The 18,206-nt window shown below is 33.5% G+C and overlaps 1 protein-coding gene across 14 annotated transcripts in view; it reads left to right on the top strand.

Moving 5' to 3' along the window:
- The window catches only part of BIRC6 (baculoviral IAP repeat containing 6), a 245,498-nt gene that overhangs the window by 132,919 nt on the left and 94,373 nt on the right, over positions 1-18,206 (top strand). For all 14 annotated transcript variants that reach the window (XR_016395304.1, XR_016395305.1, XM_089922371.1 and 11 more), the window contains 11 exons: positions 794-969; positions 1,950-2,046; positions 2,194-2,388; positions 3,184-3,384; positions 5,581-5,860; positions 7,170-7,426; positions 7,670-7,778; positions 10,451-10,672; positions 11,681-12,461; positions 14,070-14,213; positions 14,692-14,821. Coding sequence is in view for 12 of the 14 variants with exons in the window: in XM_089922371.1 (XP_089778497.1) it covers positions 794-969; positions 1,950-2,046; positions 2,194-2,388; positions 3,184-3,384; positions 5,581-5,860; positions 7,170-7,426; positions 7,670-7,778; positions 10,451-10,672; positions 11,681-12,461; positions 14,070-14,213; positions 14,692-14,821 (2,592 nt within the window). In the remaining 2 variants the exon portion in view is untranslated. The remainder of the gene's footprint in view (positions 1-793; positions 970-1,949; positions 2,047-2,193; positions 2,389-3,183; positions 3,385-5,580; positions 5,861-7,169; positions 7,427-7,669; positions 7,779-10,450; positions 10,673-11,680; positions 12,462-14,069; positions 14,214-14,691; positions 14,822-18,206) is intronic.

Below are 18,206 nucleotides of genomic sequence, written 5' to 3'. Positions count from 1 at the left end.
AGAGTGGCTTCAATCAGTTGAAAATTTTTAAGTGTGAATTTTTTAAAAATTGGAAAATACTAACAAAATAACTTGTAGTGAATTAAGAAAAAAAAAATCAGTCTTGTAAGTTAGGTACCATAATTTATAGTCACGTATCGCTAACATTTTAAAGATGAAGAATTTCACATCAAATTTTGTATTAGGGAATGAGTAAGATTTATTTATTCACAGTTTTTTAAGAAGTGAAGTATAAAACTCTGTTCAAGTTTAACAGTTTTATGACACATATATCAATGTAAAATTTATATATTGTTGCTTTACTTTTCTACCTATTTGAAAGCTAATATATTATGTTAATTTTTTTAACTAATTAAACTTCTGTAAATTGTGACAAAATCCATTCCTGATATATTTTTGCTTATTAGTATTTCTTTTTTCATGTAAGGGAAACAACCATATCTTTTTGATTAAAAGTTTTGAAGTTTAGTTACATAATAGTATCACTTATTTTTCTCCCCTTTTCTTTTTGGTATGTATAATGATGTTCCTCAGTCATGTAATAGAGCAACTTTATTGTTACCAACAACAGAGGTATCTCCTATAAAAGATACCAAAAAACATCCTCTACTGAATGTTATGAGAGATATTTTAATTTCTAGATATGTGTATATGTATACACACACACACATAGCTTTTATGTACCCATCCTTCAGTGGTTTGGGGGTAAAATGGCTTTTAAGGCTCTATTTTAATTATTATGGTTTTTAAGGATATGCTTTTTAAAAATGTGTCATCTTTTTATTTAAACTAGGGGCAAGTGGATTACATCTCACCAAACACGAAAACTTTCATGGTGGGTTAGATGCCATATCAGTTGGGGATGGATTATTTACCATACTGACAACACTTAGTAAAAAAGCTTCTACAGTTCACATGATGCTGCAGCCAATTTTAACCTACATGGCCTGTGGATATATGGGCAGACAGGTAAGTTCAATCCAGCAACAACTGCAGTAATTTAAGTAGTTACTAGCAATGGGAGCAGAGAATTATTTGTAAGACAGAGACAAGAGTATTCTAGTTATATGTTGGAAAATGAACGGAGTCAGCAGGTGAGAACTATAGATTACTAGTATAAGTTGGAGAGGAAAGTTTCCTTGAAACTGTCAAAGATGACTACAGTGATGTAAGAATAAAATGTTTAACATACTTTAAAATTTTAGATTTTCTTTCCATTGTCTTAAGAAGTAGTTCTTTCCTTTTCCCTAACCATAGCATAGTTGAAAACCAACATGTTCTTCATAGATGTTACATATGAAAATTTAATATGAGTATTTTTTTTCAAGCTTAAGTTACATATTTAGTTTCCTTTCAGTTAAAAGGGGTTAGGGTAATTTTAAAAGAGAAATAGGTTAGAATGTTACTACTTTTTAAATTTCCTTTTTAAAAAATGAGATTTTAGGAGCCAGTGTGGTTGTTTTAATTTCTAGTCCATTTACCATTTTTTTCAAAAGCAGATTTTAAAACAGTTTCTTAAGGAATCTTCTATTTGTCAGTATATAATTATCATTTTCATAAATATACATTGCATGTGTATATATATTTCCCCATTGGAAGATACAAAGATATTTGAGAAGGATACATTTTTAAATGAAAGTAGTGTCTACTCGAAAACAAAATCGATGCACATTAATTTAAGGTAGAAAATGATAATAGTAGGTAAACACAGATGCAAAAAATGCTGAGTTCAGAGAGGAGACTGTTCACTTCCTTTTTGATTCAGGTTAAGATTTCCTAAATATTTTGGCAGACATTTTGTATTTAGTGATTTAGGTTAAGGTTGCCATTTTATAATAACTAACTGTAAAAGAATATTACATTCAATAAGAAATTTAGTTGTCCTAATTCACAGGAAATTAATAATCACCTTTTAAAAATCACAGTATAAATGTATGGTTTTTTTTTAGGGCTCTCTCGCTACTTGCCAGTTATCTGAACCATTATTGTGGTTCATTTTGAGAGTACTGGATACTAGTGATGCCTTGAAAGCATTCCACGATATGGGTAAGACAAAGTTACAAAACTGTCATTTAAGTGTAACCATTTGATAGTAAATTATGTTCTTATTTTTGTAGTCTTCTGTGAAAGTTGACTCAATGTCAAATCATCTGTGTTAAGATAATTTTCATATAGTATTCTCTTTAAATTTAGGTGGTGTTCAGCTCATTTGCAACAATATGGTTACTAGTACAAGGGCTATTGTAAACACTGCAAGAAGTATGGTGTCAACTATTATGAAATTTCTTGACTCTGGTCCGAATAAAGCTGTTGACAGCACTTTGAAAACACGAATACTAGCTTCTGAGCCTGACAATGCAGAAGGGATCCATAACTTTGCACCCCTGGGTAAGAAAAGAGTTATTTCATCTTATGGGTATGAATTTAAGTAGTAGTTAATTGGCTGGTATGAAGCAAAAATAGTTGTCAAAGTAAGTTGATTGTGTTACAGTATCACCATTTCAATTACAAGCCATTGATTTTAAAGGTAGTAGTTTTCCAAACATTCTACTGATTAGAAGGAAGTTTTTAATTGTTCTTTAGTAGTAAAATTTGTTTTTATTTCTGAGTTTAAATAGAACACAATTTATGAAACTAAGTAGTAGATTCTTATGTCAGTTTTCATTGTAAATGTTAGTTTTAAAGGACTTATTCCTTCTTATTTGGAGTGGTACTTTTTTTTATAAGAAGTTTCAGATTTATATAGTTATTCTTTTTTCCCATTCTACATAGTTTCTTTTTATATTTTTCTTTTCATATTTCTAACTCATGAATATTGACAATTTAGAATAAAGGTGATTATTTTCAAGCTGAAGCCTGTATTGGACATTGTTTTTTACTTAAATCATTTGAGAATTACTGTGCTAGATTTGTTGTTGCTAGTTTAGTTTTCATTTGACATGTTAGTGCATAGAAATTAGGCAGCAGTTAACAGTGAATTTGTCGCCTTGCCAGTTGACTGGATGTCCTGAGGTTTTGTGAATACTGTAACAAATTATGCTAAATGTATTAAGTACATTCATAGTATTAAATGTTCATGTTTTTAGCTAATTTTTCTAGTGTAATTATTATGGTTTGAATAGTTCTTGATGCCTTATTGGGTTTCTTTTGCAAGTTTTTATTTTATTTAAAATACTTCTGTAGGTACAATCACATCTAGCAGTCCTACTGCCCAACCAGCTGAGGTGCTTTTGCAGGCCACACCACCCCATAGAAGAGCTCGCTCTGCTGCTTGGTCCTACATCTTTCTGCCAGAGGAGGCTTGGTGCGACCTTACCATTCACCTTCCTGCAGCAGTGCTTCTTAAAGAGATACATATCCAACCTCACCTTGCATCTCTTGCAAGTGAGTAATATTTTTTGTAAAGATCCATCATGAAAATAAACTATAATTTAGAAGCATTTAAAAAATGAGAAAAATACTTAGCAAACAGTGATTAACTTAGATACAATTTCCAGATTGCTTAATTTTGAACAGTTTTAATATAATATTTAACACTACCACCAAATCATTTCCCATCAAATGAATTGACATGGCTATTCCCCTGAAACAAATAGAGTGTGTGATGAAATTTAAACAAATATATTCTAGTTATATGTTATTTTGCCTTTCCTCTTCCCTCAAATTTATGAAGCTATCTATATAGCATTAAGATAAAATGAGTTAGTTTATACAGCTGTAGACAGCAGTCTTAGTTTTTCTAGGTAGTCCTCAGTCCTAGCTCTGTAATGTGAAATTAGCATAGATTCCCCTTCCCATTGTAAGGTAATTACATCTGCCTTAATACTTTGAGTGTGATATTTTGAATATTTATGATCTTTAGATTTTTAATATTTTGAGTATCATTCATTTGATGCATTTTCATTGAATACATTTTGTTGTGACTTTGCAACGTTAAATAATTGAAAAGAATTTTTAGAAAACAAGTTGTACATTAAAAGGAGCAGGAACTCCTTTAAGTATTCATGAAGGAATATGAAGTACTATTTTAAGTTTATGAGGCTCCCCAAATTCTTTCAATATAAATATAATCATTTGTACAGAATTGTTGAAGTTGTCACAGTCATTTATCTTCATTGATTGATTCTCATTGCTATCATATGTCACTCAGTAATTTAATGAAGAACTATAGGGAATTTTGTAGACACCTGGCATATTTGGAAGAATCAATTTTTCCACTTATTTGCAAGATTAGATTATTATACTCTAATACAGTTGTGGAATCCACATGTTAGATAAAAATAGATATAATGAAATGAATAAAATGGCAGAAGAAAAATAGACTAATGCACAGTGTTTTAGCAGGTCAAAAATAACTATATTACATGGCAAAATATAAGTCAGTGTAAGACTTAGGGGGATAATCTAAGATGAGGAGGAAGCTCCTTTTATTCAGAAGGAGAAAGTGGTTCATGTGGAATGGTGGCTTTGGAGTGTAGCTAGAATTTGCACATAGGAGTTGGGACAGGAAGGATGTTACAATGGAGAACTCTGTACATTATGAAAAATCAGTAGGTTAGGTGTTCTCCAATACAAGTGTGATTAATAATTTTGGTTTTGGATTGGAGCAGAAACTGAAGATATAGTGTGTTTCAGTGGAAATAGCATAGCCTTTAGAATCAAACATGGGCTTGAATATAAAATGTGTCCTTTGTTCATTTGGGGGTTTGAATTATTTAATCTCTTTGTCAGTTTGTATTGACAGATTCAAAGAGATTAAATAATGTGGATAATACTTATCTCAAAAGGTAAGATTAAATTTAAAAATTGATGTGACTTGTCTAGTTCTCAGTGTAAACCAGGGGTGTAATTGGCATATAATAAAAGTTACTTCCTAATTTTACAGTTGAAATTAAAGTCAAAGTTCAAAGGTTGTTTTAGTTGATAGATAAATTTATTATATGGGCTTCCATGTTTGTGAGAAAGAAATTTTCCCATAACAGCTGCCAGTTATTACTTCATTGGGCCTCCTTAAATTTTAGCAGGAAATGGTTTTATTTTTAAGTATTCTGGATGTTTGTTTAAATTTTGAAAGGCAAAAACAGATTAGAGGCAAAAGCAATTTCTAAATTCAACTGTGTTTAAAATCATAGCAATATGGTAGTAGTGAAATAATGAGTTTGTGAAAAAGTATTTTTTAAGTTACATTCCTCCCAATTTACAACAGTAAACCATAGCATATTAATCACCATATTGTTGGTGATAATTCTGAGTAAAGTAGAAATAATAGAGTAAGTAATTGCCTATTTTTCTTTTCTTGGAGCGAATTAAGTACATGTGGATTGCATATCTTCAGTTACTCTTTTTTAGGTTAATGTTAGAATTTTTTAAATACAATTTTTATTATACTGTGAATTTCATATAATAGCTGTAAAATCAATTATGGTGAAAGTCAGTGACAAAGTATGACTTGGTGTATACATTTTCTTTTTATGAGTTCATAATGAATATAACTGAAAGCTGTTTTACTGGGATTGCCACTAAAATATGAACTCTGGTTTACTTTTCCTTTAGTAATTGTTCAATTTTCTCTTCCTGTAGCCTGCCCATCCTCAGTGTCTGTTGAAGTAAGTGCAGATGGGGTAAATATGCTACCATTATCCACTCCTGTTGTCACAAGTGGTCTCACCTACATAAAAATTCAGCTTGTAAAAGCTGAAGTAGCTTCTGCTGTCTGCCTTAGACTTCATCGTCCACGAGATGCCAGCACATTAGGCCTTTCACAAATTAAATTACTGGGCCTCACTGCTTTTGGTACCACTTCTTCAGCAACAGTTAATAATCCTTTTCTTCCATCTGAAGATCAGGTATCCAAAACAAGGTATGTGGTTTCTCATTCTTAAAAAAAACTTTCTGTGCTTTTCATAAAATTGTTTATACTGTGTTTTTTTTTTTTTTTTTAAGAGTTTAGGAAATTCTTTGTTCCATAGGTATCTAAATAATATCATAATTTTATTAAGTGTCATAAAGAATAATTCTATAGAAGCAAAACCTTGAGGCTGGTTAAAATTGAGATTTATGTGTGTTTAATCCTTGGGATGATCCACAATGTGGTATATGTGGGTGTGGGTTCCAGTTCTTTGGATTGTAGTCTTATGTAAGCATTTCCAAATGCCTATCCCCAAGAATACATCTGAAGCATACAAATTGATCATATAGATAGGCACCTAGCCCTATATGGTCATTCCTAAGTTGCCAGTCTGCAGAGGGTTAGATTTGAACCATACAAACTGACCAAACAAAGAAGGACCTGAATATATCCTTTAATTTACATTCTTCTGGTAACGTTTGATGGTTGAAAATTTTATAGATTGTCTTAATATAAGTTTTACCTGACAAAAAAATTTAGGATTTCTTTTTTATTTTTGAGCTGCCAAGACTTTACAGTTTTGCAATTCTATGATCCTTTGCAGTTTATATTCATGCATATAAATATATGTATATACAAAAACATTTCCTGACTAATTAAATAAAAAGGAAGTTCATGATTCCTAAATGCTACTAGCACTTAAGTATTTTTTATGTTATAGGGGAAACTTACAGTGTGTTTAATTCTTTATTGATGTTACAGTATTCTAAAAGTATTTTTTAGCGTAGATTGGTGCTACTTACGAAATACAACATGCTGATCTTTTCGTTTTTTTCTTTCTTTTTTTTCTGCTTTATAAGTCACAAGGAATTTTTTTTTTTAATACATATCCTCTCCTTGTTTTTTATTTAGATTCTTTTCCCGTGTAGGTCATTACAGAGTATTGAGCAGAGTTCCGTTGCTATACAGCAGGTTCTTATTAGTTATCTATTTTATATATAGTAGTGTATATATGTCAATCCCAATCTCCCAATTTATCCCTCCCCCAGCTTACCCCCTGGGAACCATAAGTTTGTTTTCTACATCCATGACTCTACTTATGTTTTGTGAATAAGTTCATTTGTACCCCTTTTTTTTAGACTCCACATATAAGCGATATTGTATGATATTTGTCTTTCCGTGTCAGACTTACTTCACTCAGTATGGCAATCTTTAGGTCCATCCACAACATGCTGATCTTTGAGAAGTTTTGTTTTACCCCTGAAGTAATTTAAGCTACTTAAATTTACCCATATAGGCCATTTTGTGTTGTGTATTGCAGTATTGGATGGTTACGGTTATTACATCATTGCCTTACTCACATAAGTGATCTGGAAGGAATGATGGCAAGTGCAGCTGCACCTACTGCTAATCTGCTACAGACTTGTGCTGCCTTACTGATGTCTCCATACTGTGGAATGCATTCACCCAACATTGAGGTTGTGCTTGTAAAGATAGGACTGCAGTCCACTAGAATTGGCCTGAAGCTTATAGACATTCTTCTGAGAAATTGTGCAGCATCAGGCAGTGATCCTACAGGTGACAATTTTGATATTTTAATTTTTACATATCTGCAAAATAATGACAGTTGAACTATGTGATATTTGTGATTAATTCTGTTTCTGAAATTAACTTCCATTATGGCTTATTTTTGGAGTTTTGTTTTTGTTGTTGAAATTTACAGAAGTTATTTTTAATGAATAATTTAAGATTAGATTGAGCAAATCTTCTCATCCCATTTGCTTATTTAGCAAATTTTTCCTTTTGATTCTTTGTTGCAAGATTTGAATAGCCCTTTACTTTTTGGAAGACTGAATGGACTCTCTTCTGACTCTACGATAGATATTCTTTACCAGCTTGGGACAACTCAGGATCCTGGAACAAAAGACAGGTAGGTATGTGGTGATCTCAGTTTTCATATGAGGACACACATACACACAATCACATGTAGTGAATGTTACTTGGAATGCTTTATTTTTCTTTTTTTAAATTAATTAGTTTATTTACTTTTGGCTGCGTTGGGTCTTCATTGCTGCTCGTGGGCTTTCTCTAGTTGCAGCGAGTGGGGGCTGTTCTTCATTGTGTTGCATGGGCTTCTCATTGTGGTGGCTTCTCATTGCAGAGCACGGGCTTCAGTAGTTGTGGCACGCGGGCTGAGTAGTTGTGGCTCGCGGGCTCTAGAGCACAGGCTCAGTAGTTGTGGTGCATAGGCTTAGCTGCTCCGCAGCATGTGGGATCTTCCCAGACTAGGGCTCAAACCCGTGTCCCCTGCATTGGCAGGTGGATTCTTAACTAGTGCACCACTGGCAAGTCCTGGAATGCTTTCTTTTTAGATCTTTTCGTAAAAGTTAAGCTTAGGTATTACTAAACATGTAGAAATATAGGAATATTGTGTCCATATTAGGTACTTGGAGTATTTTGTTAATAGTAATAATGTTTGTTTTTATTGATTACTTATTGCTATTGATTATATTATTCACAGACAACTTTTCATATACTCCTTACCCTCTTTCTCCTGCTTCCTACCACAAAATGAAACACTGTCATACCAAGTAAATAATATCTGAATGTTTCACCTAAATGTTTAGTGATCTTTCGTTATAGGTAATTTTAGATGAGTTTTACTAGTGTAGATCTTCCTTGATGTCTTTTACCTCCAAATTGATAGGGACTCCAAGTAATTTTGAAAAATGTTTTAGTTGATAAATTTTTGAATGATACTTTGGCATTCTCTGGTTTTATGTATATCATCTGTATCTGGAGAACATATTTATAGAGTGTGTGATTCTATAAATAATATAAATTATCTTCATACTAGAGATTGTTTCCTGAGTTAATATCCTTTGAAGTATATTGAATATTTTATATCCAATTAATATTCTTTAATATTGTTATTAGTTTGTGTTTAAAATGAAATCATTTGGTATGTTATTAAATGTCTTACTTCGTAAATTATTAACAGATTATTTTTTGTGGGTGCTTACTCATTTTATAGCTATTTACCAAGTAGTTGCTATATGCTTGACATTGTGCTAATACTAGAGAGGTAAAGTTTATTGAGTCCAGCTTGTGCCCTCAGGACTGAGAAGACAGAGCAGTGTCACTCATAAGGGAAGGTTTATGAAGGTCAGACTTAAGGGTATGAATTAGAGTACCAGACAGTGAAGGCATCTCGGAAAAATTGCTACTTAATCTCTGGTAATGTAATAGCTTTCATTTAGTTTAGGCTCATTGCTTTCAGGCTCTCTGGATTAAAAATATTTAAAGAACATATTGAACAAAGTATAATTAGTTTCAGCAGGATAACTTTAAAATATTAAATAGGCTGACTTCCTTTCCATTAAACTTTTTGCTTTATATAAACTATGTGATACCTGTATTATATTTAAAAATATACTGGAGTATTTTTGACAAAGTAAATACGAATTTATGTCAATTCATAATTGTTAATAGGATTTAAAAATACATTAAAAATATGTGCTAAATATTTTTCTAGAATAGGTTTCTTTAAATCTCTTGTGATTATTTAAAAAAAATTTTTATCATAAGAAGAAAATTGCATTTAAAATTATTTTCTTAGCATTAATGCAAATGTAAATATTTCAGAATGTTTCAGAACTAACATTAATGACAAGATTGTTGGCTGCTTTTTTTCTAGAAAATGTTACTCTTCTGTAATTGCCTCATCTCCCTTTTTCTATGACTTGTCCTTATGTCCTGTCATATGAAATTTAAAGCATCTTACCCTTCAGTCCTTCAAGGTAGAGAGAGGGATTAAGTAGTATTATATGCGTTCCAATTCCCATTTCTTTTACCCTGAAGCAGAGAATCTTGTGCTCTAAACTAGACATTTAAAAGTAAACAAAAACAAAGATAAATACAGTGTTTTAAGAACTTGACAATAAGTCTCACCTCCCACCCCCCCCAAAATACAAACTCCGAAGCATTACTGCTTTAAAAAGCCTTTTGCTTTCATTTTGTGGTCTCCAGCTCTAGGGGATTGAGTGTAGAGTGGCACTTGAAAAAGAACATATGTTGGGGCTATTCTGTTGTCAGAGTGAAAGAGGGTGGGTGGCTACTACTAGTATTTAATGCTTGGGGGCCAGAGTTGTGAAACATTTCATGCTGTATTGCATGAAATTCTGCACAATGAAGAACTGGCCCCAGATCACTGCTCTGTGGTATGTGGATTTGTTACAAGGTGAGTGAAAATTTAGAGGACAGAGTGAGTTTTTTTAAGCTGTGTATCCTGTAATTCTAGATATTTATATATTCTGTCATAAATGAGGTAAGAATCAATGATTATTTGCTGAATTAGACTTGAGTTATCTCAAACATTTTCATTGCTTAAGGTTGGTAGGGTTTTGGAAAATTAGAGTTACTATGACCTTATTGATTGTATAATTCCTTTTCCCTCCTATTTTATTGATATATTAAAACTATTGAGAAAAATCAGTATATTATTCCTATAAATACATTGCTTACATGCAGTGGTGGTATTTATCTGTATTAAATGTCAGCTGGAGTATAATTGGTTATTCAAATTCATCTTCTTCTTTTAAGAATTCAGGCCTTGTTAAAATGGGTCAGTGATTCTGCAAGAGTGGCTGCTATGAAAAGAAGTGGCAGGATGAGCTACATGTGTCCTAACTCTTCAACAATAGAGTATGGTCTTTTGATGCCATCTCCTTCTCACTTGCACTGTGTAGCAGCAATTCTGTGGCACAGTTATGAGCTGCTGGTAGAGTATGATTTACCAGCACTGCTAGACCGAGAGCTCTTTGAGTAAGTATGATTTGTGAAATTCTCTTTTCCCCCAGTACTAGATCACTTTAGATTTTTACTTGATGAAACAGCATTTTACATTTTTATTTATATAAAAATAATACTTCAAAAAGTACTAGTTAAGTATAATCAGTATAAGTTCGAAATGAGATGCTACACAAATTTAATTAATTTATCTTCAAGTTTTAAGAAGCTACATTAGTGTCATTGCTGCTTTTCCCACCTAAAATTGGAATGTTTAATATATTCTCCTGCAGGTCATAATGTTTATTCTCATCTGCAAATTTACCTGCCAGATACTTTTATCTTTAATATGCAACTTTGGAGGGAAAGTGTAGCTAGAAATTTTGAGAGACAACTTTAGACAGTTTTTACAATTGGTTGTTTTTACTTCTTTCTAGATGGCTGTTATGATTGCTCTTTTGACAAGTAGTTTCCACTTAACCCACATTTCTTCACCATACTCAGTTAAGGCTTTGTTGAGCTGACTGCCTAATAACTGCTAAGTCTATAGCAAAATATAATAATTTATTTCTGAAGAGTTCCATGACTCTTAAAAGGTTGGCTTTTTGTGCTCTAGTTTGTCATTTTCATATTTGGTCCTATCAGTTGGCATAATCCATGACTTATTAGTGAAACTTGCTAACAGTTTTCATTTTGCAGATATGAATTAAAGCCATTAATAATGTCAAATTCAGTCTAGACATTTCTTAGGTATAATTTTTTTAATTGTTTCTTTATGTCATTGTTTTGAGGTCACACAGAGAATGGTAGAACCATTTTGATATAGATCTCTTGGTTTTCTATACTCATTTTACACATCTAACTTCCTATCTACTGAAGTACTTAATGATGTTTATCACAGTCTTCCTGAAACATTACAGTGTCGTTATATTGAACGTCAAACTATATAATTTTCATGAAAGTGATTTCTAGTAGAAATAATTGACAAAGAGGTCATACTAAATATATGTATATATTGTTAACATGGTATCTTTTATTCCCTAGGTTACTTTTTAATTGGTCCATGTCTCTTTCCTGCAACATGGTTTTGAAGAAAGCTGTTGACAGTCTACTTTGCTCGATGTGCCACATACACCCAAGTTATTTTTCTTTGCTTATGGGCTGGATGGGAATTACCCCTCCTCCAATGCAGTGTCACCATGGACTGTCCATGACAGATGATAGCAAAAAGCAAGATCTTAGTTCATCTTTAACAGATGACTCTAAAAACGCACAAGCACCTCTTGCACTAACTGAATCACATTTGGCAACCCTTGCTTCCTCTTCTCAATCTCCAGAAGCTATCAAACAATTACTGGACTCAGGTTTGCCTTCTCTTCTTGTGAGGAGTCTGGCTAGTTTCTGTTTTAGCCACATTTCTTATTCTGAAAGCATTGCTCAATCAATAGATATTTCCCAGGACAAACTCAGGCGGCATCACGTTCCACAACAATGTAATAAGATGCCTATCACAGCAGACCTGGTTGCTCCTATTCTTAGGTTTTTGACAGAAGTTGGCAATAGCCATATTATGAAAGACTGGCTTGGTGGGTCTGAAGTCAATCCGCTATGGACAGCGCTTCTGTTTTTATTGTGTCACTCTGGGTGCATTTCTGGAGGACATAATTTAGGCGCACAACAGACCAGTGCAAGACCAGCTTCTCTTTCTTCAGCTGCTACAACAGGATTGACTACTCAACAGAGGACAGCAATTGAGAATGCAACTGTTGCATTCTTTCTGCAGTGCATTTCATGTCACCCTAATAATCAAAAGCTGATGGCCCAGGTAAGAGTAGAAAAACTGGCTTATGTTCCAGTGTCTTTTATTATTGTAACGTGCTGTCACGTGGCACTCTTGAAATTAGCTCAGAAAGGGTCAGGTAGTAAGGCCAGGTGATGGTGAGGTTTGGGGTTAGTTGCATTTAAGGATTGGAATTTAAACCATAATTAAAATTAAGTACTGATATCTCCTCCCTCCTCAACTGTTACATAAATCAGTTATTCTTTCTGATGAATGATGGACAAATTCATGGAGATTCTAGCTAAAGATCATACATTCCTCCTTTTAAAAAACTGCCCCTAATCAAAGAACAACGCTTCAGGGACTTCCCTGGTGGTCCAGTGGCTAAGACTCCGTGCTCCCAATGCAGGGGGCCTGGGTTCGATCCCTGGCCAGGGAACTAGATCCCACATGCTGCAACTAAGAGTTCGCATGCCACAACTAAGACCCGGCACAGCCAAATAAATACATAAATAAAAATATTAAAAACAAAAAAACAACGCTTCAGCTATTGGAACAGGATTGACCGCTTGAAGGTGGCCATCAAGTGCCTCACAGCATTGAGGCATTGCATTTTATAGTAACCGGATTGTTAGAGCTGTTGATTTGCTTCTAGTGAAGCAGACATTAGAATAAGTTTCAGATAGGAGACTCCTGACAAATCACATTAAAGGTATGAAAGATGATCTTATTGTATTAAGTCCACAGAGCCAAAAATCTTGAAAGCTGGAGTTATCTGGAGCATAATTCTAGTTGCTTTTTGCCAGTTTCTGCTGCTTTCTGTCTGTTGTGATCTTCAGCAAGTTGTTTAAACTGTAAAATGGAGATAGTAATACCTGCCTGTCAAAAGGTTTTCTTCTTTTGAGAGGATTAAATATGATAATGTATATGAAGTATCTAGCATAGAGCCTGTCTGAGACATGGTAGACACCAATAAATAGGAACCAGCTTCTATTTTTACCCCCTTATTTGATAGTGCTTATTCAGGTTAAACTATTAATGAAGGATGAGCTATCATAATTTTAGAATCTAGAAGGATGAGCTATCATAATTTTCAAAAAATACTGAATGATTTAACTTTAAGAAGAGGAAGGTACTTTGTTGCATAAAGTAATTAATTATTGGGAAACTGTATCTACTTAATGTGTCTAATTTGAAAGAAATGCTTAAATTACCAATTTTAACCAAGTCCTTGAATATGGACATTTCACAATTTGGTTTGTGCCTGTGGGTAGTATGAAACTTTGTGTTCCGTTGTCTTCTGGCCTAATAATCATCACTTAGCTTTTTGTTAAGGCTTTGTTTTATATTTTTAATATATTTTTTCAAAATTTTTGTTGTACTGTAACCACATTGATATTGACTAAAGTTAAAATTAAGTTGGTTTTGCTGGGTATTTATTATGTGAAAACCCTGTAGTAGTAACTTCTCTCATCCACAGAAATTTGTATTTCACTTTTAACTTTTTGTCTACTTCCGTATAATCTTTAATTGCTGATTTGATGAATTCAAATACACTTATTAATCCACATTTTAAATTTCCTCTTTGTTCTTTAAAATACAAAGCTGCAAGTAAATACCTCATTTAACTTTTTAAATCTCTCACTTTGCCAGGTTCTCTGTGAACTATTTCAGACATCTCCTCAAAGAGGGAACCTTCCAACATCAGGGAATATTTCAGGGTTTGTACGTAGATTATTTTTGCAACTGATGTTAGAGGATGAGAAAGTGACAATGTTTCTTCAGTCTCCCTGCCCAGTGAGTATTTAACAATTAAATTAAATCTTTATGATGAGCTGTGTGTAAAAATATTTTATGTTTTCATGTCAGAGCTTTCAGTTATCTCTGTTCTAATTTCTAATGAAATGAAATGAAATTAGAAATCAGAGGTTGTGCTAGCAAAGTGAAACTAGCACAACCTTTATACTTAAGGATAGGACTTAAAAATCTCAGCTAACCCTCTCTGTCCAAAATAACCTAGTTGTAACTTGCCATGAATAGTATAATTTGATTTGGGGGGGGTATTGACAGATTATTAGGTACAATAGAGCCAGTGCAAAGTATGATGAACAAATCGCATGGCAGACATGCCACATTTGAAGAAATATGTAAAATAAACTCTTTACATTTTTGTATGCATTACTGAATTGTTTGTTTTCTTATGCTTCTGAAATTGTTATATAATGATATACATTTCAAAAAAAACCTTCTTAATTTCTTTTAAATTTATTTCCAGCTGTACAAGGGTAGAATTAATGCTACTAGCCATGTCATCCAGCATCCAATGTATGGAGCAGGCCACAAGTTCCGTACACTTCATTTGCCAGTCTCAACAACATTATCGGAAGTTCTTGACAGGGTGTCAGGCAAGTCACATTTAAATAATTGTGTTTCTTTAACTTTATGTTAGATGTATATAGGAATTTTATTATTTTTATAATTTTATTGCATTCACTCACTCACCAACCATTTAATGACTAGAAAAGGTCAAGGTAGCTTCACATTTAGAAGCATGATGCAGTGGACAAAATGTACAATACATTCCAGCACCTGTAATTCTTTTGCTGTGATGTTTGTTATGTGTAGTAATGACAGAATGGGCAGTTGGAAATGTAGACAAGCTGTGGGAAGCCATTGATGGAATTTTCTCATGATAAACCATCAGGCTGTGTTTTGTGTTTTTTTTTTGTGGTACGTGGGCCTCTCACTGTTGTGGCCTCTCCCGTTGCGGAGCACAGGCTCCGGACGCGCAGGCTCAGCGGCCATGGCTCACGGGCCCAGCTGCTCCGCGGCATGTGGGATCTTCCCTGACCGGGGCACGAACCCGTGTCCCCTGCATCGACAGGCGGACTCTCAACCACTGCGCCACCAGGGAAACCCTGGGCTGTTTTATAGTAGATGAATTACAGTGTATTAGGTTGCATGACAGAATTCTAAGTAATAAACATTTACTAAATCTAGGGGAGAAATGACTGGTCAGTAGGTAGAATCAGCTGGTGACCTTATTGTTTATAACAGTGAAGAAGGCAGAGAGCACGTTTCCCCTGTTTATCAAGAGCTCTCCAATGATACCTTTAAACAGGATATAAATTATTAAAGTTAAAGCATTTTTTTGAGGTAGAATACAAATTGACTGTGGTTAGTTTGGGTTTATTGCCTCTCAGAAATCCTAATCAGTGATGAATTCATTGAGCATCTGCTATGTGTAAACACAGTAATTTCTTCTAGGGATGTAAAAGTGAGCAGGACATATATTCTACCACTCAGAGTATTTATGATCTTTTGTATGTTGTCAGAATAAAAAATAAACTGAAAATTTTAAATGTTTGCATTTTAATTTAAATATAAGTCACTGTGTTTCTATCTGTATACATTAGAGGGGGTACCTAAGTCTTTAAGCAACACTGATAACTGAAAGAAGTTAGGAGTATCCAGAAAAAAAACTGGCGCTATTTGTTAGTTGGAAATAGAAATCTAAACTTAGAATAAAACACTGAGTTGAAGTGATTTGGGAGTTGTTACCATACATACGTACATAGATGGTAAGTTAAACCACATGAACAGATATGATCACTTTGAGAAAATAATGTAGAAAAGGTTCTTTACCAGTTTTAGACACTGCATCTAACAGAAATGTCTGCATAAAATTATAATACTTTCCTACATTTTTACATGTTATACAGTAAAATGTTAGAATATATTATAAATGTGTAACAGTTTTTTCTTATTTGAAAATGTCCACCTTACCTGTTACAGCTAAACCTTTGTGAAAATTTGACTTTGCAAACTTTTTTCTAAATTTCAATTTTCTGAAACTGTGCCTTCTACATGATGAAGAAAAACTTTAAAATTAATTAATTGAAGGAAGGAAGTGGGGAAGAGTACTAAAATTCAATTTTTGAGATTTCATACATTAACTTGATAATGGAAAAGTATAGACATAGTACAAAATAATTGGAAATTTAACATTTTTATTTATCTTTAAATGAATACTATTTTCTAAAATGTCATGGTCTGTCATTTAGGATACTTAACAAAATAGTTCCCTTTATTAACTAAAAATTAACAAATAAAACTTATTGCTGTGGAAGAATAGTACATCCTAGTAAAAAGTCCAACAAAGTTATCCTGAGCAAATATCCGAAACTTCTAAGTGCTGAGTTTAACCTTTGTTTAGCAATGCTTTGGTACTTTAAGGTGTATTTGTGATATTTAGCCATATCTTAGGATATATTAACATGCGCATGTGTATTTTATTAACATGTATGAAAACAAGTAATCCAAAATTATTCAAGCCATAGTTTTACCCACTGCCTATAGCTTTCAACTATACTGCTTTCAAATAATAAAGGTTATGTGTCTTTTTTTTAAATTCTATTACTGTTTTTAAGCAATTTGATTATTATTATCATCAAATAATATACCTTGTAGTTATCTTCATGTTTCTTATGATTTGAGTTTTTGGACATGAATCTGTGTGGGTGTATAAATTTCATCAAATTTGGAAATTTTTTGGCTATTAGTTTCTCAAATATATTCTGTCTCCCTGTCACTCTCCTCTCTTTTGGTGATTCCAGTTACACATTTATTAGGCCTCTTGAAGTTGTTTCACAACTCACTGAAGCTCTGTTCCTTTTCCCCCCCATTTTCCCCCTGTATTTAAAAAAAAATTATTTTTCTTTACAACTTTATTGGAGTATAAGTGCTTTACAATGGTGTGTTAGTTTCTGCTTTATAACAAAGTGAATCAGTTATACATATACATATGTTCCCATATCTCTTCCCTCTTGCGTCTCCCTCCCTCCCACCTTCCCTATCCCACCCCTCTAGGTGGTCACAAAGCACCGAGCTGATCTCCCTGTGCTATGCGGCTGCTTCCCACTAGCTATCTATTTTACATTTGGTAGTGTATATATGTCCATGCCACTCTCTCGCTTTGTCACAGCTTACCCTTCCCCCTGCCCATATCCTCAAGTCCATTCTCTAGTAGGTCTGTGTCTTTATTCCTGTCTTACCCCTAGGTTCTTCATGACATTTTTTTTCTTAGATTCAATATATATGTGTTAGCGTACAGTATTTGTCTTTCTCTTTCTGACTTATTTCACTCTGTATGACAGCCTCTAGGTCCATCCACCTCATTCCAAACAGCTCAATTTCGTTTCTTTTTATGGCTGAGTAATATTGCATTGTATATATGTGCCACATCCTCTTTATCCATTCATCCGATGATGGACACTTAGGTTGTTTCCATCTCCTGGCTATTGTAAATAGAGCTGCAATGAACATTTTGGTACGTGACTCTTTTTGAATTATGGTTTTCTCAGGGTATATGCCCAGTAGTGGGATTGCTGGGTCATATGGTAGTTCTATTTGTAGTTTTTTAAGGAACCTCCATACTGTACTCCATAGTGGCTGTACCAATTCACATTCCCACCAGCAGTGCAAGAGTGTTCCCTTTTCTCCACACCCTCCTCAGCATTTATTGCTTCTAGATTTTTTGATGATGGCCATTCTGACTGGTGTGAGATGATATCTCATTGTAGTTTTGATTTGCATTTCTCTAATGATTAATGATGTTGAGTATTCTTTCATGTGTTTGTTGGCAATCTGTATATCTTCTTTGGAGAAATGTCTATTTAGGTATTCTGCCCATTTTTGGATTGGGTTGTTTGCTTTTTGTTATTGAGCTGCATGAGCTGCTTATAAATTTTGGAGATGAATCCTTTGTCAGTTGCTTCACTTGCAAATATT

Source organism: Delphinapterus leucas, chromosome 13 (assembly GCF_059928025.1).
Source record: "Delphinapterus leucas isolate spDelLeu-1000000601 "Yukka" chromosome 13, BTC_Dleu_Yukka2, whole genome shotgun sequence".
Classification (NCBI taxonomy): domain Eukaryota; kingdom Metazoa; phylum Chordata; class Mammalia; order Artiodactyla; family Monodontidae; genus Delphinapterus; species Delphinapterus leucas.
This window is presented reverse-complemented; position numbering and strand designations above follow the sequence as displayed.